We start from the raw sequence: 21,840 nt of genomic DNA on the forward strand, positions 1-21,840 counted from the left end.
TCTACAAGTGGGACTAGGGTGGGGTGGACCCGGCATGGTTAGGCGGGACATCCATACTTCTCATCCCTTCCCACCATAACCCCAAAGTCAGAGGAGTCAGTCCAACTAGGAATGCCAGGCTTGATAGGAACACAATATCAAACCTTCCTCTACTTATTCCCATCAAGTCTTGATGGTCTAAGGTCGGAGGCTCCAGATTTGAAGAGTAGAGTAAGGTTTGATATTGGGAAGGGGGCAAGTTTAACAGGAGTTGCCTAGTAGTAAGATCTAAGTTGAATGATTATTACTACAGTGTTGCTGTCATTATTACCTCCACAGCTGGTGGCATCATCAATGCTGGAAGCAGGCAGGATCACTGCAAGAACAAATTGGAGGGGGATTGGGATTGAAGAATGACTGCTCCTCGGGGAAACGGCCCTGGGAGAATCACTAGGGTCAGTCTTAGGTGTGTGCTGAACGCCGGGCTTGTGGTTCTAGATAGGGGAGTCCCCTCTTCTGCTCTGGGAAGAACTGGACCATTCTGCTGTTTATGGGAAGGACTGTTGTCCAAGCATATTTGGTGGGGATGCTGGGTACCTGGATTTTTCCCACCTCTTCCTCCCCCATTCTCTTGGATGGAGCTGTGTGGGGTTTTGGGGAGCTTTTCTCTTGATACCCCCCATCCCCCAACCTGACCCCATGCCACAGCCCTCACACAGTAAATAATCTCCAAGAGGAAAGATGATCCTGGTGTGGATGAATCTGGAGTCTTAGAAGTAGGGTAAGAGGGCTATGGATGTCTAGGCATCTGTACCAGGGATCTCACTGTATGGGCAGGTCCGGATCTGGCTGCCATTGCCAAGGCAGGGGGCAGTCCCAGGGTCAAGTTCCTCGCAGTGACGACTCCGGCTCTGGGTTCCATCCTCACCACATACGCTCCACTCAGCCCACAATGACCAGCCACCTGGGGGCAAGGCTTGGGTCACCCTGCCTTTCATCCATTCTGACCTCCAACCCAGATCTTCCCTCATTCTCTGCCCCACCCCCTCCCCATCCCTCATTATTATGAGGTCTGACCTATAATCTCTTTAAATGTTTTTTTAAAAAAATTTTATTTTTGTCTGTATCCCCAGCATCACAGTATTAGCACCTAGCAGACACTTAATATATTCTGGTTGAATGAATGAAGAAATGAATGAAGGAGTGAATGAAAGGTCTAGGAAACACCAAACATCTCCCTATTATGTTATCTGCACAAAAGGATTAGGGTCGGGGCTCAGACATGGTTAGATGATGCTGACTTCCCTTCATCATCCCTCCATATTCCTATAACCCCTATGGTTATTACTTGGGCAGGATTGCGTGGCACAAAGTGCTTCTTCTGTGTGCAACCCAATGCAGATATCTTCACCAGGGGAAGGGGCAGGACTGGTGCATGAACGTGTTCGCTGGTAGTGGCCTCCACCACAGGAGGCTGAGCATGAGGACCATGGGGTCCAGCACGACCAAGCACCTCGCACTGCAAGTCAAGAGAAGACAAATACTGGGAGGAAGGAACTTGGGTATGGAGAAGAGTCTATAAAACATAAGGTTAGTAGCATCGCAGATTTAGAAGAGGTCATCTAGTTCAACCGCTACATTTTATAGATGGGGAAACTGAGGCTCAGAGGATTAAACAGATTTATCTAAAGTCATGGTCCTAAGAGACAAAATTGGGATTTGTCCCAAGGTCCTTTGACTCTACTCGTTTAATTCCTTTCCCCACTTATGCTCCCCTCCCTGACCCCTTCCCCTTTCTGTGATCCCTTTTAGATGACCACTCCTCCCACTTATTTGGCTCCAAGAAAATGGTCCCATGTTTAGACCTAGTTTAGAAAAATGTCCCAATATCCCTAATTAATAATAGGGTATAAATGGGGGAAATCTCAGCTAAGGATCTTGCCTCATATGTCATTGAAAAAAATGTGAAGCCATATATTGAGAGCTCCTTCTTTTTCCCTTCTCATCATCCTCTGACATCATCCCCTACCATGTTCTCCTTTACTCCAGTCTCTGATAAAGAGGTGACTCTTCTCCTTACCAAGGTCACCCCTACCCTCAATCCCATTCCCTCCTGTTTACTCTAACAGATGGCCCCCACTATCATCCTACTCTCTCTAATATTCAGTCTTTCCCCATCTATTGGCTGCTTCCTTGCTTCCTACAAACATGCCCATGTGATCCTCATTTCTCACCTCCATACCTTTGCATAGGCTTGTCCCCCATGCCAAGAATGTTTTCTTTTATCACCTTTTGTCCCTGGCTTCCTTCAAGATTCAGCTCAAAAGCCACTTTTAGCAGGAGGCCCTCCCAGTCCCTTGAGGTAGTTGACCCTTCTCCTCTGTTATTACCTTGCTCCCACTCTGTAGGCATGTGCCTATTTATTTACCTGTTATCTCCCCTATTAGAGTGTAAGCTCCTTGAGGGCAGGGACTGGTTTTGTATTTTTGCCTTTCCTTGTATCCCCCGCACAGTGCCTGGCACAGAGTAAGCACAGGATTGATCCTTGTTCATAGATCCTTGATTATGGATTGCAGGGAAGGAAGCTGATGGACATTGTCTAGGAGAGGGAAAGGATTACCTGGGCAGGGCTGGGGGTTGCAGTCTTGATACTCGGTGACATCCCCCACGCAGGGCAGGCCCCCATTTCGGGGCTCTGGGTTTGTGCAGGTTCTCTTCCGAGTCCGGAAACCTAATTCACAGTCTCGAGAACAGGATGACCAAGGTCCCCAGGCTGCCCAGCCCCCACTCACCACATGGGGAGCATTATTTCCACTCCGAAGGAGATCCTCCACTAGGGCTAGGAGCAAAGAGTCACAAAGTCACCAAGAGAGGGGGCCATGCCCAACCAAAACTCCACATGACCACAACCTAACCTTGTTGACCTTAGATAAGTCACTTCTCTGGCCCCATTTCTCTACATACAAAGATGGGGCTGGACTTAACGGCTCCTGACAGTCTGTGACTCATTCTTATGATCTTCCCAACTACACTTTCTTGGCCTCTCCACCCTGAAATGATAATCTGTCTGACCCCTTATCCCTGGAGAGAAAGGGGGTTGGGGAGGGGTAGGTGGGAGTTGGAGCCTGTGGAGAGCCCTGGTCTAGAGGAGGGATCCGGGGCTGCACCATCAGTGTCGCAAGCTCCAGAGCCATCTGCAGGGCAAGAGCGGGTCTCCGTCCTCTTCCTCCCAAACTGAAGGCCGTGAGGGTCAGGGAGCGGGGCCCGGCACGTGAAACGGAATCGCTGCTCTTGGCGGGCCCCTCCCTGGGTCACGTTCACTGGGAGCCATGGTGTCCATGGGGTGTTCCTTCGTACCTCTGGGCAGCTCTCAGGGTTACATGTCTTGTACTCCTGCCCGAGGAGGAGAAGAGGGGACATTGTCACGCCGGAACCACCACCTCTTAAATTGTAGACCAAGAATGAAGAGGCCCGAGCTCTACTCCTAGCTCTGCCAAACACTAGCTATGCATGACCTTGGGTAAGTCATTCCCCTTCCTCAGATTTCAGCCTCCTCATCTGTGAAATAATGGGACCTTTTATCAAACAACCAATGATAAACACGAAAAATTCAGAGAAACTTCAGAGGACTCTCATGAACTGATGCAGAGAGAAGGAAACAAAACCTGGAGAACAATTTCCACAGTGGCCCCCAGAATGTGAAGGAAAAGCAATGCAAGACTTCAGAAAGCTGATCAGTGCTGTGTCCAATGATGACTTCAGAGTACTGATGGCACACTTGGCAGAGAGTGGGTAAGCCACAAGTGAGGAATGAGGCGTCTATTTCCACACACGGCCAACGCATGGATTTGTTTTGCTCGACTGTACTGAGGGCTGTACGGCCCTGGAAAGGGAAGAAGGGTGGGAGGGCTAGGGCTTGGTTGGAATATGGGGTAGGAAAGACTCACTTGGAAGTGAAAGAGACTAAGAAAAAAGAGAAAAGAACACCAATAAAAATTTAAAAAAGAAAAAAAGAGAGAAGGGTTTGATTAGACTAGATGATCCTTCCAGCCCTGATAGTTTGCATCTATGATGCCGTCCCTGAGTCTCACCCTTTGCCTCCTTTCCCAGTTCACCTTTCCCTACTTACCACACTACATCCTGGGCAGGAATTCCCATTTTCACAGGTCCGGTGCCTAGAATGGACTCCACCCCCACAGTTGCTGCTGCATTTGCTCCAGGAGCCCCAGGTAGCCCAGAAAATGGGGACAGGGCAGGGGCTATTCTCATTGCAGAACCTGGGGAGAGGGTTGGGTAGAAGGACAGCACCTCCAATGAGAGACCACCCATGAGGCGTAGACAGTGACAAAGGGCTAAAGAGACTGCTCAAAGTCAGGTAAGAAATAGCCAATGCTACGGAGCCCTGGGCAATGATGTGGCACAGGGAAAAGTGGGGGATCAGGAAGAGCTGAGTGCAAATTCATATTCAGATTCCTGTCTCTGTGACCCTATGCTACTCAGCTTCTGTCTGCCTCAAATTCCTCATCTGAAAAAAGATAATAAATAATAGCATCCATCTCCCAGGGATGTTGTGAGGATTAAATCAAGTCATATTTGTAAAGCACTTAGGACAGCGCCTGGCACAAGACAGGCATTTTAATAAATCCTTCCCTTCCTCCTCCCTTCTTTCTTTCTTTCCTAGGATCAATGCAAAAATTCCCTGCACAGCCATCCATCCAGGTTCTACTTGAACCACAGAGCTCTGCCCCTGTCTCACTCACCGCTCCTCCCGGCTCTTGCCCACACAGATTCGGCCCCCATGCCGGGGGGCAGGGTTGCTGCAGCTCCGCTGTCGGACCTGGAAGCCAATCCCACAGGAGGTGCTGCACAAAGCCCAGGATGACCATGGGGTCCATGCCCCATTTCTGGTGGAGACAAGAGGATACATCTCAGTCATCAAAATCCTGTCCAGAGACATTATTTCTACCATTAGAGGATAAACTCCTTGAGAGTAGGGATTGTTAAATTCTTATTACCTGTATCCCTGGTGCCTAACACAGTGCCTGGCAAATAGTAGGAACATAATAAATGTTTGTGGATGAACCAAATGACCCGTTAGCCCTGCATTTCCCAGACCTACTTTCTCTCTGGGACAAGACAACCGATGCTGCTAGGGTGTCTCTCAAATTTCACTAAAAAGCTAATTAGTGTAAGAGAAACTGTGATACAGTTAACAGGGAGATAGATGCCCATCCTGAGGTCAAGACTCCAGTGGTAGAGTTTGGTGACTGATTCAAGGATATAGAAAAAGGAGACCTGGACAGTAAATTTGTCTATCTCCAGTTCTGTCCAAGGGAGGGGACATTGGCATTAGGAGGGCTATCCCAGTTTTTTAGACAGAAATATCCCTTATAGTGGACAAGGTCATCAGATCACCAAAGTTTGACCAAAATATACCCTTAAAGGAAGTCTAACTTTGCTTCCTCAAATAATTTTATGCTTCATAGGAAGCAACGTGACATAGGGAACATATCACTGGGCCTAGAGTCAGGTAATCTAGATTCAAATGCAACCTTTGAGATTTATTAGCTGTGTGGCCATAGGTAAGTCATTGAATCTCTCTGTCTCAATTTTCTCAACTATAAAATGGGGACAATAGTACTTGGACAACTTATAATATAAGAACTGACATAAAATGGATGACATAGCCCACTGTGGAAATCTTTTTTTTTGTATAAAAAACTATCTGTGAACCTTAAATATAATATAAATATATAATATTAATAATAAACATATGATATATAATAAAAATAATACAATGAATCATTAAAATTAATTATATAATATAATAATATACAATATATAATTATATAATATAATAAAGCAAACAATAATATAACCAATATAATTACAATATAAATATAAAAATTTATAAATAAATATAAATATGAGTCCTTATTTTAATTTGAGTCTCCTGAGTGGAGTGGTCAGTGCCAAACCGTCCTAGTTCTTAGACCAGGTATAACCCTCCTGTAAATCAATCAATTGCATTTTGGTTTATCAGTTAGTTTTTGAGAGTGAATTTAGAGTGAATCAATTCCAAGAACTACTTCACCTCTGAATAAACTGATAAAGCTGAGCGGCTGCAGTGCTGAGGACAGGACCCTGGGCTTGGGCTGCGCCCCTGCCAAGGTGGGACTGGCTACTTTGTAAAGCTCAGCCTGAAGCAGCCTGCTGGCTTCTCTCATCATCATACTTCCGTTATGACACCCGGCAATACTTTTCTTCCTCCATCCCAGTGCACTCCTCTCATTTCTCGGAGTCACTCCCCAAACTAGGAGTCCTGGGGCAACTTCCCTGGGGAAGACTGTTATGTCTCTTACATACCTGGAGCAGTTGGCAACATGGATGGTAGGTCCAGGGCAGGCTCGTCCCCCACAGCGGGGACGGGGGGAGTCACAGGCTCGGGCTCGGCACTGGCAGGAGCCTGAGTTATCTCCATCCACATGTTCACAGGGTTGCCATGGAGACCATGGCCCAAAGCCCCCATCCCATGTCAGGTTCCGCACCTACAAAGAAACAGTGGGACCAAGGACCCTGTGCTAAGTAGGGAAGAAGGGAGATCGAGGGGGAAGAGAGGAAGGAAGGGTCAAGGGACAGGTCCAGAGTGATGGCTCGGGTGCTTGGGTTGGGTCATGAAGGTCATGCACTTCCGTTGGGATGGGGAGAACTGGGGTCACAGGTAGGGAAGAAGGCTTCTCACTGGACAAGCTGTGATATTCTGAATCCAGAGGCTCATGTTGGCACTGTCCTCCAGCGTGCTACAGCGATGTTGCTTCCCGTCCCAGCCACAGTATGGGTCCCGAGCCCCCAGGCACTCCCTGAAGGACAAGAACCCTGAGATGTCCTTCACCAAATCATGTCTCTCACCACCCCTCCATCCCCCATCTCTAGACGTTCCCCTCTGAGTCATATCCCTGTGGAAAATAGCCATTGATCACATAAAATTGAAAAATGTTTGCACAAACAAAATCAATGCAGTTATAATTAGAAAAGAAATAGGCAACTAAATGGTGTGGTGAATAGAGCGCTGGGCTTGGAGTCAGGAAGATCAAGGTTCAAAGCCAGCATCAGACACTTAATAAATGTGTGATATTAAGTAAATCACTTAGCCTCTGTTTGCCTCAGTTTCCTCAATTGTAAAAAAAGGGATAATAATTGTACCTCCCTCCCAGGATTGTTATGAGGAATAATGAGATAATATTTGTAAAGTGCTAAGCACAATGCCTGGCACATGGCTGGCCATATATAAATGCCAGCTATTTTTTTTATTAACTGAGGGGAACACTCTAACAACTTTGCAATAAGTCTCTCTGATGATGCCCTGATATCCAAGGTATATAAGGAACTGATTCAAACATATAGGAATGATAGCCATTACCCAATAGATAAATGGTCAAAGGATATGAACAGGCTGTTCTCAAAGGAAGAAATTTAGCCAAACCACGAATAATCAGAGAAATGCCTATTAAAACAACTCTGAAGTTCCATCTCACACCCATCAGATCAGCAGAAATGACAAAAAGGGAAAATGGCAGTAGTAAGCGGCAAAGCTATGCATCAGTTTAGTCATTCTAGAAAGCAACTTGAAACCATGCCCAGAAAGACACTAAACCATGTGTTTCCTTTGACCCAGAGATCCCACTACTAGGCTTATGCCCCCAAAGAAATAAACGAAAGAGAAAAAGGACCCATACGCACAAAATTATTTAAAGCAACTCTTTTTTCTAAGGCCAGCAAAACCAAGGAAGTGCTCATCATTGGGGAATGGCTGATGTAATGGATTACTCTTGTGCCATAAGAAATGATGAAGGAGAAAACGTGTTTCAGAGGAATCTGGGAAGAGTTGGATGAACAGATGTAGAGTAAAGTGAGCAAAACAAAGAAGACTATCTATATGGTAAAACATTTTAAGGAAAATCAACTTTGAAAACTTCAATCAACACAATGATCGGACATGATTCCAGAGGACCAATGAGGAGGCACCCATCTCCTGAATGTAGATGGACTCAAGGTGCAGATAAGACATACATTTTTGGACGAGGCCATCATATGGATTTGTGATGCTCAACTACATATATTGGTTACAAGGGCTTTGTTTTTCTTTTTTTACTTTGCGGGAGGGGTTGGGAGAAGGGGATCTAATAATAGTGTTGCCAAAAAAAAAAAGCAGAAAAGAGAGTGAAGCATTTTTCTAATATACAGAAGAGAACAGAAGGTTAGAAGGAAATAAAGACAACCAGGACAGTTTTGAATATGCATACTTATTTTTTTTTAAAGCAAGCTATACATAATAAAAATTTGTGGTTTCACATATAAATTCTCTTTTTCTATTCTACTTTGCATTTCTTTTTGGTATTTGTTAAGTTTGAAATTAAAAGGTAAAATTTCAAAAAAAAAAAGTGCTGGATGGCCCCATACATATCTGGATGCCTACTCCACCTACCACTGAGCCAAATTCCTTTCAATCAAAGGCACCAGGGAAGAAGAGAGTGCTATGAAATGGAAAGAGCACTGTGAATCCCAGCTAGAAGCAACCACCTTCTGCCCTAAAATACGGCACTACTCCGAATTACAGCCTTGAGCTCTGTCCTGCATCACCCGTTACCTCATAGACACTTCTAACTGGACGTCCCAGAGACATCTCAAACTCAACACGTGCAGAACTGGACTCATTATTGTTCTCTCCAAACTGTTCCCTCTTCCAAGCTTCCTATGTCTGTGAAAGGCACCGCCATCTTCCAGTCTCCCAGATTCATAACCTTAGTATTGTCTTCAACCTTCCTCATTCCTCATAAATTCTATCTTCATGGCATCTTTCATATCTGACCCCTTCTCTCTACTCACACATCTACCATCCTAATTCAGCCTTTCATTATATCCCACCTAGATTGTTACAACAGCTTCTTAATCGGTCTCTTTGCTTCAAATTTCTCATCACCTTATTATACACTGCTATGAAAGTATTTTCTCTTAAGTGCAGCTCTGAACCATGCCACTCCCCTATCCAATTAATTTCATTGGCTCCCTATTGCTTCTTTTTAAAAAATTTTTATTTCTTTTGAACTGAATTTTATTCACTTATTCATTTTCATTTTGAAAGACAAAAAAAGAACATTTCCATGTACACAGTACAACATAAGAACAGTATTCAACATAAAACCATAAATTTCCATTTCACAATTTTTTAGAGAACCATGTAATCAATACTACACGTTATTTTCAAAGCTGCTCTGCTTTTCTGTGCTTTCTTCTAAGTTTTCTTTTGTTCTCTGCTGTGAACTTTTAATTTTTTCTCCCTATTGCTTCTAAGATTAAAAAATAATAATAACTCTTGTTTAGCTTTTGAAGCCCCCTCAACCTGGCCCCAACCTACCTTTCCTGCCTCTTTGGAATGTTAGCTCGCTCAAATGTAGCCCCACCCCTCCCACTATGTGATCCAATCAAACTGACACGTAACATTCCATTTCCTGGCTCCATGATTTTGCACTGGTTATCCCCCATGCCTGGAAATGCACTCCTTTCTCACCTCTACCTCAAAGAGTCCTTCTCTTCCTTAAGACTCGATTCAAGGGGCAGCCAGGCGGTGCAGTGGATAGAGTACTGACCCTGTAGTCAGGAGGACCTGAGTTCAAATGTGGCCTCAGATACTTATTAGCTGTGTGACCCTATGCAAGTCACTTACCCTTGATTGCCTCAAAAAAACAAAAACAAAAACATTCAATTCAAGCACGATCTTTGGCATGGAGCATTTCTTGATATCTGTAAGATACTAGTATCCTTCCTAACACCTTCATATTTCACCACTCTGTATTTATCTTCAAATATTTATTCACTTAGATTTCTTTTGTATGCCTTTGTCTTCCCATTAGAATAAAAACTCCTTGAAAGTAGAGATTGCTTCCTTCTTTGTATTTGTATTCCCAGCATCTAGCATAGTGCCTGATGCATAGTAGGTGCTTAATAAATGCTTGTCCATTGATTACTTCACCCGTATCACATAGCTAGTGAATATCTCAAGTGGGATTAGAACCTAGGTCTTTCTAATCCAGCCATTTCTAATTCTAGCCCTCTCTTCACATACTGCCCCTAATTCATATCCTGGTAATTTTTCCTTGATCCCCTTTTCCACTGGGGTTCCTTTGTTACCTATTTTTCTTCCTTTGTGAAAAAGAAAATTAATTTTCACCTGACGGGCTTCAGCCAGGAGAGAGACACTGTCTATAGAAATGGATTAAATCAAGATTTATGGCCCATCACCATGTACAGCAAGGAAAGGAGAGAATACAGATCAGGGGTATGAGGGGAGAATCCTTCTCTGTTTCCAAGCTCTTCACTGCTAATACCTATGAAGAACTGGGAACCTCGGACACCTGAGTCTTTATTACTGCCCCCAGACCCTCAAAATGAGCTGCTCTGGCCGGGTCAGGGTGGGGTTGGGTGCTCCTGACACTTCATTGGAAGGGAGGCCAGTGATGCAGGAGGAATGTGATAGGAAGATAACAAAGGACAGGCTTTAAGATCAGACATAAGATTATAGGTTTCAAGCTGAAAGGGACTTTAGAGGGCCAGAGTTAAAGTGTTTTGCTCAGGGTCACACAACTGGTAAGTATCTGAGATAGAATGTGAACCCAGCTCTGCCTGACTCCAAGTCAAGAACTCTATCCACTACAACTTCCTGGTGAGTTGTATGACCAGGGGTACACTGGAGTCACCTTGAATCGGGCTCAAGAGAGCCCTTGTTAAATGTTCAGTATGTGAACATTTATACCCCAGAAACCTACAAACACTACAAATCAGGGTTTGATTTATTGTCTTCTTGACTGCCTCGACTTAAGAAGGTGATGGAGAAGATGAATGTTATATAATTTGTTAATAATTAATAACAATAATTAGTGTCAATATGATATATACTAGAAACAATATCATTATATAATAATACCAAAAACATCATTGTATAATACAATAAATAATGACAGTCAATAATTAAATAATTAAAAAGTTAATAATGCAAATTAGACTTAGAAGAATGCTGTGTCTACATTTCTTTTCCTCTGGAGAGCTGATTGTTAAGCATTTCGCCAGCACTGCATCACCAGCTACCTCATGCATACTTCTAACTGGACGTCCCAGAGACATCTCAAACTCAACATGTCCAGAACCAAACTCATTATTATTCCCTCCAAACCCTCCCCTTTTCCAAACTTCCTATTTCTGTTAAAGGAATTGCCATTGGTGGGACCCATGGGAAGAGAGATGCTGAGGTGGTCCTCAGCCTTATTGCTCTGAATCTCTATCTGTAGCTCCCACGACTCCCAAAGAGCCATGTGACTGTTGGTCCATGTGCCCTATAGAATCTGGTGTATGGGTTCGCAATCAGATGGCCTGAATTAGGATTCTGACTCAATCACCTAACATCTGAGTCTCTTAAGTAAACTGTAAAATGAGAGGGTAGTGCTTGATGACTTTTAAGAGCCCTTCCCACCCTATGTCTGTGATCTCACGCTAGAGAAACCAGAGGCCTTTGAAATCTGTAGCTCGTACATGCATGAGTCACATGTGGCTGCAACTCTGGAGTTTTAATACTGCTGTGGTAGCTTCCTTCTCTCCTATGAGATGCTCTATCATAGATTTAAAGCTGGAAGAAACCCTAGAGGCAGCAGCATAGCCTAGCACAGTGCCTGGCATACAGTAATTGCTTAATAAATGTTTGTTCCCTCACCTTGCAAAGTCCAACTCTTCATTTTACAGATGAAGTTACATGACTTATCCAGAGTTGCACACTTGGAATAAATGGGAGACACAGGCTTTGAACCCAGATCCGGGCCCTCCCAGTCCAGTTCTTATTCCACAATCCCATGCATGGATAGTCAATTGGTCTCCCACAAGATATAACATCATCTCTGTTTCCTGATCACTCACTAGCTGGTTCCTGGGTCTTGGCATGAGACATGTAGAAAGAAGTCTAGCCTCCTTGTTGTGGTAAATGATTTGCGTAGATTAAAGTTTTCTAAAAACTGGTGATTACTTTGGAAACATCCTTAATTCACCATGGTGTCCATTTTCCTATTTTTTCAGCATGAACAATTTGTTTAAATAGGTTGTATTGGAGCAGTAATGATTTACACATCTTTCTTCTGCTTGTCATCTTTTCTTTTAATATGATATTTATTTTGACCTTTGCTCTAACTAGTCAATGATTAAATGACCTCACTGAAATTTTATTCTGAGAAGGAGCAGGCACATTGATTCATGCAAATTTTTTATTAATTTTACTTTGAAATAAAAATGTTCATCCTCTTTCTAATTTTTTTTTTTGCCTTATGGGTAAAACAAAAGACACTGGGTCAATTGATGCAACTTTGTCCTTTGAGATATTTTAAAATTCATGTCCTTCTATTGTTTTAATAGTATTTTCATGTCTATTAAGAGACAACCAGGGTGGCTAGGTGGCACAGAGGATAGAGAGCACTGGGCCTGGAGTCAGGAAGACCTGAATTCAAATCCAGCCTCAAACACTTACTAGCTGTGTGACCCTGTGCAAGTCACTTCACCCTATTTGCCTCAGTTTCCTCATCTGTAAAATGAGCTGGAGAAAGAAGGAAATGGCAAACTACTCCAATATCTTTGCCAAGAAAACCCAAAAGAGGGGGCAGCTAGGTGGCACAGTGGATAGAGTACTGGCCCTGAAGTCAGGAGGACCTGAGTTCAAATCCAGCCTCAGACCAAACACTTGACACTTACTAGCTGTGTGACCCTGGGCAAGTCACCTAACCCCAATTGCCTAAAAAGAAAGAAAGAAAGAAAGAAAGAAAGAAAGAAAGAAAGAAAGAAAGAAAGAAAGAAAGGAAGAAAGAGAAAGAAAGAAAGAAAGAGAAAGAAAACCCCAAATGGGGTCATGAAGAGCTGGACAAGGCTGAACAGCAAGAGAAAACCAGTTCCATTTTTTTGTGATGCTTTTCGTCCTCCTCTCGTCCAAGACCTTCAGGTTTCCTCTCAAAGAAATTACTCATGGCCTACAGAGGCATAAGACTTCTGGCAATTAGTAGGAGGCATTTGGTCTCTTCCATGTCTTGATCCAACTCATATTTTCAACATATTTTTTTGGCGCCCTCCCTGGCATCCAGCTTTAAATCTACATCACAGGATAACGAGGTGTAGGTCGACTTGGTTTGGAAGAGCATGTTAGGGTCTTCACAGAACTTAATTATTTCTTCATTCTCTTCAAGGGATGTTTATGAATGAGAAGCAATTGTGTTTGTAATAGTGCTTTTGCTTACACCTCTTGGGAGCACTGACGACGCAAGATAATTGAGAATTCTATGATATGATGATAAGAGGAGCCCACATCTGCCAAACCTTTGCTCACCTCTTTGAGAAATGAGATAGGTGCTGATTCTCAACTCTGAGAGGTAGGTACTGCTTTTAAGCTCCATTCTACAGATGAGGAAACTGAGGACTACCTGCAAACTACCTGCAAGAAATTTATCTATGCCTTTGGATTTAATTTATATTTTATTTATAAACATATATATGTATATCATTCATTGTATCATATATGGACAAGATAATGTCAGTATGGACAGGGTTCATTTCTTCCCACAGAAATTGGACACATGAAAAGTGTCAACAGTCAAACTAATATTTGGAGATGGCCTGAGAGCATGTGTGATTATCCCCCTCCCCGCTTTCTGCCCCTCTGCCACTGTCCCTTTGGAAGCACGAGAGTACTGCCCAGAAGTGAGGGCAATTCTGTATTTTTGCATATTTAACGGATCACTAAATATTCATCACCTGCTGACCAAATTTCTGAGGATGACGCTCTTCATCCTTAACGCGGCTGGTCCTTGGACTACTTAACTCATCCCTGCTCCCTCCTCTAGGTGAGGAAGAGATAACAGTTACCCTCAGATCTCAACAAAGAATCTCACAAAGCAAAGCAAGTCTGTGAGGGTCACCCATTGTCTAGAAGTGGAGGGAAACAACAATAATAATGTTATTTATAGTACATTTATAAAGTACATACTATGGGCCAGACATGGTGCTAAATGCTTTACAAATATTACCTCATCTAATCTTCACAATAGCCCTATCAGGTAGGTGCCGTTATAATCCTCATTTTTACAGTTGGGGAAACTGAGGCAAACAATGGTCAAGTGACTTGCCTAGGGTCACACAGTTAGTAAGCATCTGAGGCTGGATTTGAACTCAGGTCTTCCTGACTCCGAGTCCATGATTTTATCCATTATGCTACCTAGCTGCCTAGTTAACATTTATATACCACTTTAAGGGTTTTTTTGGGGAGGCAATCAAGGTTAAGTGACTTGCCCAGTTTCACACAGCTAGTTAGTGTCTTAGGCTGGATTTGAACTCAAGTCCTTCTGACTTCAGAGCTGGTGCTCTTTCTGCTATGCCACCTAGCTGCCTCACTTTAAGGTTTACAAAATGCTTTACAGACATCTTATTTGATCCTCTCAGCAATCCTGTGAGGTAAGTACTGCTACAGATTGTAAAGATGAGGAAAGTGAGATAGAGGTCAAGTGACTTGCCGAGGGTCACATAACTAGTAAGTGTCTTGGGTAGGATTTGAACTCTGGTCTTCCTGTCTCCAAATCCAGCATTCTATCCATTATATCACCCAGCTACCTCCTGTTTGGATTTCAAAGGCCCTTCCTCCCCTCTTTTACTGAGATGAAGTGAATGAATAAAAATAAACAGAATGAATTCAAGATATCCAGAGCCTTAGTGATAACAGCTGATGACATTGAGAAAAACTGGAAAATAATGTGGGTTCCAGATCAGTGGAGGCCAGCGCTCCTGCCCCACCCCCCACGCCATTTGCCCTTGGTGCCCTGGCTTACCCCTGGGTATGGTAGGTGGTGCACCTCTCCAGTGGGATCCTCAGCACCCCATCGGTCAGCCCCACAAAGAGCACGCGGGCACTGTGAAGGATGCGCAGGCTACGCAGGGGCTCCCGACGCCCAGGAGGCAGCACCTGCAGTTCCTCCAGGTAGCAGCCATGGAGGCTGCGGCTGGCTGTGGACAGTGCCTTGAGGACGGTGCCTGACTCTGGGAGGGAGGCAGAGACGACTGTCAGGTTTCTGTAACCTCTACCTAGAGCTTCTTGAACTAAGGAAGGGACATTGCCTAATAGCATCCTCTCTGCTCTGAGATCAACTGACATGCCCACCCAGGTGCAGAGGGAGAGGGAGAGGTTGCCCTAAGGATGGGGGCCGAGTGAAGCAGATCCCACACACTCCTGCCCACGTGCACACTGCATCTGTGTGTCTCTCTGATATAGACCCTGGATCCCTTGGCTTTCCCCCAAGCACTTTGCCTTCTCAGGTAGAGACTAGGGCTCAGAACTCTATCAGTCAGATTTTTAACAAGTCTATTGGGGACTTTTATTGCTTCCCAAGTGCAAACATCACTATTCGTAAAGACACCAGAATCCAAAGCTGCATGCAGGTCTAAGGCCCATTCTTTGCAAACTCCCATGATCCTGATCCCCTAATCAAAGACCTCCCAAACCATTGGGTTCCAAGGTGACTATAGTCTCTCAAAATCAGTCACTGTTCCTCATGGATGTATCCTGACTCTCAGCCACATGACACATTTGTTCATTCTCTCTCCCCTACTCTCTCCTCTCTCATTCTTTCCTCTCCCTTTCCCTCTCCTTCCCTCCCCTCTCTTTCTCTTCCTCTCCCTCTCTCTTTCTTACCCCCTCCTTCTCTCCCTCCCTCCCTGTGTCTCTCTCTTCCCTCCTCTTCTCTCTCCTGATTTTCTCCTTCTCTCTCCTCTCTTTCTCCTCATCTCTCTTTTCTCTCCTTCCCTCCCTCCCTCCTTTTTCTTCACTCCCTCCTTTCCTCTCTCTCATTATTCTCTCCTTCCCTTTCTTTCTCCTTTCCCTCCCTCCCTTTCCCCATTCTCTCACTCTTTTCTTCTTTCTCCTCTCTTCCTCCCCTATCTCTCTGCCCTCTCCCTTCAGCCCCTTTTTCTCCCCCCCTCCTTGTCTCTCTCTCCACTCCCTTCTGTCTCTTTCACTCAATCATTCCTTCCCATACACCACGGACACCCCTATCTGGGTCTCATTACCATTGAGACGTGACTCTGGGTCACCGTCATCCAAGGGACATAACAACACTGTTTAAATAGTCCAAGGCACAGTTCAATTATGTCAGAGAGCTGCACAAATGTTGCATCTTCTCTGCAAAGTCGTCTGTTTGCCCTGGAGATAACCTTAACACAGAGGAGGGTCTCACCGGTGCCAATGTAAAGCACATGGTAGAGGGTGTCCTTGCCCTGCACGAGATCCACCACCAGGTGAGAGAAGCGGACGCTGTCCTGTGTGATACAGGGGTCCGGGGTCACGGGCTGAACCACTTCACTCATCAGGAATAGGCGCTGGGCATCCTGAAGGCTCCTCTCTGTCAGGTTCTCATTGGGGCCAACATCTCGCAAGGTCCCACACTGAGAATCAGAAGTGGAGAGTCACATACCCCTAAGTCCCACTCAGGACCCTCACAGTTATCCACACCCAGCCCCAACCCCCCCTGCCTCCAGTTCCATGAATCTCCAGTATGGTCCTTTTTGAGACACAAACAATCTCGCCTACCAGGAGGGTTCTGGATAAATTATCCACAGCCCCAGTCCCGGTCAGTTTCACCACAAATCCCCCACAGCTTAATGAGGTCCACCTATCATTCCCCAGGCCCTTCCCGGCAATATCATCCCACTGGTAGATAAGGAAAAAAGAGCCAGGGGAGATGAGGAAGGAGTGCCTAAAAACTAGGTTAGGGGTTGTGATTTCACATAACAGGGAGGAGGTAGTAGGAAGAGGGGGGAAATGTCTAAGGGGAAAATTCATTTGTCCTAGGCTGCCAAAGATTCTGTTGACAAATCCATCCCTCTACTTTCTATAGACACTGAAAGAGCCAAGCCTCCCTATCCCTACCTCTAAGCAGGGGCTGGAAATTTGAATCGGGAATCAGAAAAAATCTTATCTTGACTCTAATCTTGACTCTGCTACTAACAAGCTGTGAAACCTTGGACAAATCATTTCTCCCCTCTGGGCCTCAGTTTCCCCATCTGTAAAATGAGGGGGTTGGATTAGATAAGCTCACAGATGCCTACAGAACTGACATTTTATAGGTCTATGATTCTTAGCAATTAAGCTATCCCTTCCTTTCTTCCCTACCAACTCCATTCCTTTTTTCACCCAGATGGGGTGAAGAAAGGAATTGACACTCCCATCAAAAACAGGCACTGATATTCCTTAGTCACCCAGTTCTGGCCACCTTAAGATACTCACTTTTGCTCCAGTAAATTAAAAATGGCCCCTTCCCCATGACTCCCAATAACCAGAGAGAAAGAGTTTAGAGATTGCATTTGAGGTGGGGGTGGATTGGAGATGAGGGGTGGGAAGGGCAACCATACCTGAAAATTGGGGATAGGGTTGGCAATGGGGAGCCAGGCAGCCCTTGGATTCTCCTGGTAACGGAAGGGGCCATTGAAGGCCTGGGAGATGGCACTGAGGTTGAAGGCGCAGACAGCCGAAGCAGCGATGCTATTTCTGGAAGGGAGAGGAGGTGGGTGGAATTCACTGCAGGCATGTCTCCCTCTCCCCTTCCCTTCCATGTTGGGATTAAAAAGTCAACTGTGAGTATTTAGTAAGCATTTAGTTGTTCCAAGTTCTCTCCTGCCTGCTCTACTATTTCAGCATGGCAAGGTGGGGGGTGAGTGGCGGGGCTGGATCTTCAAAGGTCATGCCAGTTTTGGCCAACTGAATCTGGCCCAGTGATGGACCATGTGTCTGCCATGTGAGATCTTTGAGAGTGGGGGCTGTCTTTTGTCTTTCTTTGTATCCCCAGCACTTAGCACAGAGCCTGCTATATAGTCAGTACTTAATAAATGCTTATTGATTGACAGACACACATATACATGTGTTACATATACATGTGTTACATGTGTGTATGCACATGCATGTGCACACATATACATGTATGTGTGTGTATTTATATAGATATATGAAATACCTACTTGTGTATGTGCATTTCTCTCCAATAGAATATAAACTCCTTGGGAACAAGGTTATGTTTCACTTTTTTTTTCATTGTATCATTAGGGCCTAGCACCATGCCTGGCACATAGCAGGCACTTAATAAATGCTGACTGGCTGGCTGAAAAGCCAGGAACACACACAGTCTTATTTTGGAAGTTCCTGGTCTAATGGGTGAAACAGGACATACAGGATATATCATGAGTTTAGAGCTGGAAGCGACCTCAGAGACCACTAACCCAATCTTCTCATTCTACAGATGAGGAAACAGGCTCGTCCCCAGAAGGCTGGCCACTGGGGGATGTTTTTAGCCGCAGTGGATCATGAAGGCTGTGTACACAGCATGCTGGGGTGATGCTCTTCACTGGTGGCAGGGTCCCCAAGCCAATGAAAAGCATGACTCTTTTCACTGATTAAGTGCGTGGCCAACACCCATTAGCTGCCTCCGAGGAACACACACAATCCTATCTGGGAAGTTCCCAATCTAATGGTGAAAACAGGATATAATGAATATATCATCGATTTAGAACCGGAAGGGACTTCAGAGAACACTTAAGCCAATTTCCTCATTCTACAAGTGAGGAAACTGAGACCACGGATTAAAAAGTTTTTAGTGAGGCCCTATACTAGGAGGGAGACAGAAATCATATAAAATAGTCCCTGCCCTCAGGGAACTTATACTCTAGATGTACAATTACATGAAACAATATAATTAAACGATAATTTAGTAATACACATCCTTGGGAGATGTCAAAAAGCATTCGCTAGTGCACTCTTTTAACTCTTGAAACTACATTGTATACAGTTTCCCCCCCTATTACTTAGGCACAAGTCATATCCCCCCATAGAATGGCAGGTCCTTGAAGCCAGGGAATATTTGACGTTTTGTCTTTGAACCCCCATTGCCTAGCCTGGTGCCTTGCATAAAGAAGGCATTTAATAAATGCTCGTTGATGTAAATTAAATTACTTAACTTCTACTATGTACCCAGTACCAAGGTACCCCAGCTGTTGGGCTGTCATAGCCAGGGCTTTGTCTTTTCACATTGTTGAGAGTAAAGGGTTTTGTGTGTGTGTGTGTGTGTGTGTGTGTGTGTGTGTATCCACTGAGCTACCTAGCCACCATATATAAATACATTTATATGTTTTACATTTGTATATCTTTAGGTTGTACAAAGGGCCTCTATGTATTATCTCATTTGATCAACAACTCTTGGGAAGTAGATGCTACTATTATTCCCATTTTATAGATGAAGAAACTGAGGCTGAGAGGGCTAGGTAAACTTGCTCAAATCCCACAGCTAATAAATATCTGGTGCAGGATTCAAATTCTGGTCTTCCCCACTCCAAGTCCACTGGTCTATCCTCCCCTATGACACTCAGCTGCCTCTGCAGAGAAGCAGCCCATACATCACTTTCCTAGTATCAGATTTTGACAGCTCGAAGGCATCAGATATCTCTACTCCATCCCCCATTTAGCTAATGAAGCCCAGAGGCAAAGTCAGGTGTCACACAATTGTGTGATTTGTCCTTCCTTCTCAGAGAGGACCATGACATCAGGGAGGTGATGCCATGACATGCAAGTGAATTGGATTTAAGTGAGAGAGGGCTGTGCAAGGTCACCAGCCTCACTTTCTCCTCTGGAGCCATCTGGGTCCAGTGGCAAGGTCTAGATCAGGATGAATAGAGATGGCCCAGGATGCAGTGGGAGACCTCTGTAATAGGAGTTACCAAAGAAGGAAGGACTAGAAGCCAGGGTTCCTGACTCTTGGACTGCTATCACAGATAATACAGAGTCTTAGCATAAGGAAGACCTTCTTAATGAATACGAAAGCTGGTCAGTGGACAAGGCTGCCAAAGGAGGGACTGGGCACCCCTTCACTTTAAATTTATTTTTTAAATTATTATTTATTCATTTGTAATATTTTTTTTTAAATTGAGTTCCAAATTCTCTCCCTCCCACTTTAAAGCCTTTAGTTGAAGGCTGGATAGCTTGGATGTTGAAAGATGGGTTCCTCTTTGAGTGGGAAATTGGTTTAAATGGTCTCTCAACTCCTTTCCACTCTAAAACTTTGTGATACTATGCTTCTATAGCAAGCAATTCACATACATGTCTATGATTAGAATTATGTATTTTTATAGTTCTACACAGACAAAATTATTACAGTTTTTTCTAATTTTGTATCTATGATCAAAGTCAACATCAAATGTGTTCCTTCACACCATACAGGGTTTCATTTTCATCCTATATGCACATGTACATGATAACTCACATATTAAAAGGCAAAGGTCATTGATCTGACTCTTGACCACTGTACCCCTTCTGTCCCCATCCCCAGCATAGCCTGGGGCCAAAGCTCCGAACAGGCAGCCTGGGAGAGCCTGAAGAACACTGGATTGAGAGTCGGAAGACCTGGGTTTAAATCCTAGCTCAGCTATTTGCTAGCTGTGGGACCACAGGCCTTTCACTTCAGTTCTCTGTGCCTCAGTTTCCTCATCTGTAAGATAAGGAGGTTGAATAGAATGATATCTAAGATCTCATGCTGGTTCTCAAATCCTAGGAATCTTTGTTCCCCTTACTGGCCTACCATCATCCAGGTCTCTTACTAGGTCGGCTGTTTTGTATTCCTAATATTTCCTTGTATCCTGATATAAATCTAATTTGGTCCTAGTGAATGATAGTATTAGAGATAGGGACTGAACTTGGGATTTCACTGGTATAGGGGGCTCCCAGGTGAGGAAACTCCCTCCACCAATCAGGGCTGGCCTGTTCTCTGAAACTCATGATCCTAGAGAGTTACCTGGAACAGAGGTGTCAAACAGGCCTGCCTGGAGAGGCCTTGGAATCAGATTAAAATGTAATTGGAAAATATTTAGCAAAATAAATAAAAAACAGAATTATGTTTTGTTGTTAGTCATTTAAGTCTCTTCATGATCCCATTTGATGTTTTCCTGGCAAAGGTACTAGAATGGTTTGCTATTTCCTTCTCTAGCTCATTTCACAGATGAGGAAACTGAGGCACAAAAGGTTAAGTGATTTGCCCTGGGTAACAGAGGCCAGATTTGAACTCAGGAAGATGAGTGTTCCTGACTCCAGGCCCAGCACTCTATCCACTGCACCACCTGTCTCCAAAATAGAATAGAATAGAGATAATGTTAACATATGGTTTTCTAAATCAATATGTAGCCCACAGGGATCCTTAGGTATAATTTAGTGGCTCCTGTTTCTATTTGAGTTTGACACCACTGACCTAGAACACAAAGGGTAAGTGACTTGCCCAGGGTCACACAGCCAGTGTAGGTCAAAGGCAGGACCTGAATCCAGGCCTTTCTGACTTAGAACCAGCTCTCTACCACAATGCTGTGGTCCATTTGCTAGGGTTTTATTTAAAGTTTTTTCATCAAAATTCATTAACAAAACTGCTTTAGGGCTTGAGACCATATTGGCCTCATAAAAGGTACTCTCCTCAATTACTGAGAATAATCTGTGTAGCATAAGTTTTAATTATCTTTAAATGTTTGATAGAATTCATCTGAAAATCTGTCTGCACCAGGGTATTTTCTCTCTTCTCCTTTTGGTAGTTCCTTTAGTAGTCTGCTCAATTTAATTTTTCTGAGACTCGGTTGTTTAGAATTTCTAGGTCATGTTCTGTTAATTTAAGTATTTTATATTCTTGTGAGTAATCACCCAATTCTTCTGAATGTGCAGTTTTGCTGAATATAATTGCATATAGGATTTTCTGATAATCCACTGTATTTTCTCCT

At 44.0% G+C, this 21,840-nt stretch overlaps 1 protein-coding gene across 3 annotated transcripts in view; it reads right to left on the minus strand.

Moving 5' to 3' along the window:
• SEMA5B (semaphorin 5B) overlaps nt 1–21,840 on the minus strand; it is a 190,480-nt gene that overhangs the window by 3,672 nt on the left and 164,968 nt on the right. For all 3 annotated transcript variants that reach the window (XM_020985957.2, XM_020985961.2, XM_020985956.2), the window contains 12 exons: nt 17,455–17,590; nt 16,281–16,488; nt 14,880–15,087; nt 6,722–6,839; nt 6,346–6,527; nt 4,740–4,883; nt 4,109–4,256; nt 3,147–3,372; nt 2,600–2,818; nt 1,328–1,498; nt 794–943; nt 311–355 (listed from right to left, as the gene is read on the minus strand). In XM_020985957.2, the coding sequence (XP_020841616.1) occupies nt 311–355; nt 794–943; nt 1,328–1,498; nt 2,600–2,818; nt 3,147–3,372; nt 4,109–4,256; nt 4,740–4,883; nt 6,346–6,527; nt 6,722–6,839; nt 14,880–15,087; nt 16,281–16,488; nt 17,455–17,590 (1,955 nt within the window). The remainder of the gene's footprint in view (nt 1–310; nt 356–793; nt 944–1,327; nt 1,499–2,599; nt 2,819–3,146; nt 3,373–4,108; nt 4,257–4,739; nt 4,884–6,345; nt 6,528–6,721; nt 6,840–14,879; nt 15,088–16,280; nt 16,489–17,454; nt 17,591–21,840) is intronic.

This window comes from Phascolarctos cinereus, unplaced genomic scaffold (assembly GCF_003287225.1).
Source record: "Phascolarctos cinereus isolate Bilbo 61053 unplaced genomic scaffold, phaCin_HiC Scaffold_726;HRSCAF=1367, whole genome shotgun sequence".
NCBI lineage: Eukaryota > Metazoa > Chordata > Mammalia > Diprotodontia > Phascolarctidae > Phascolarctos > Phascolarctos cinereus.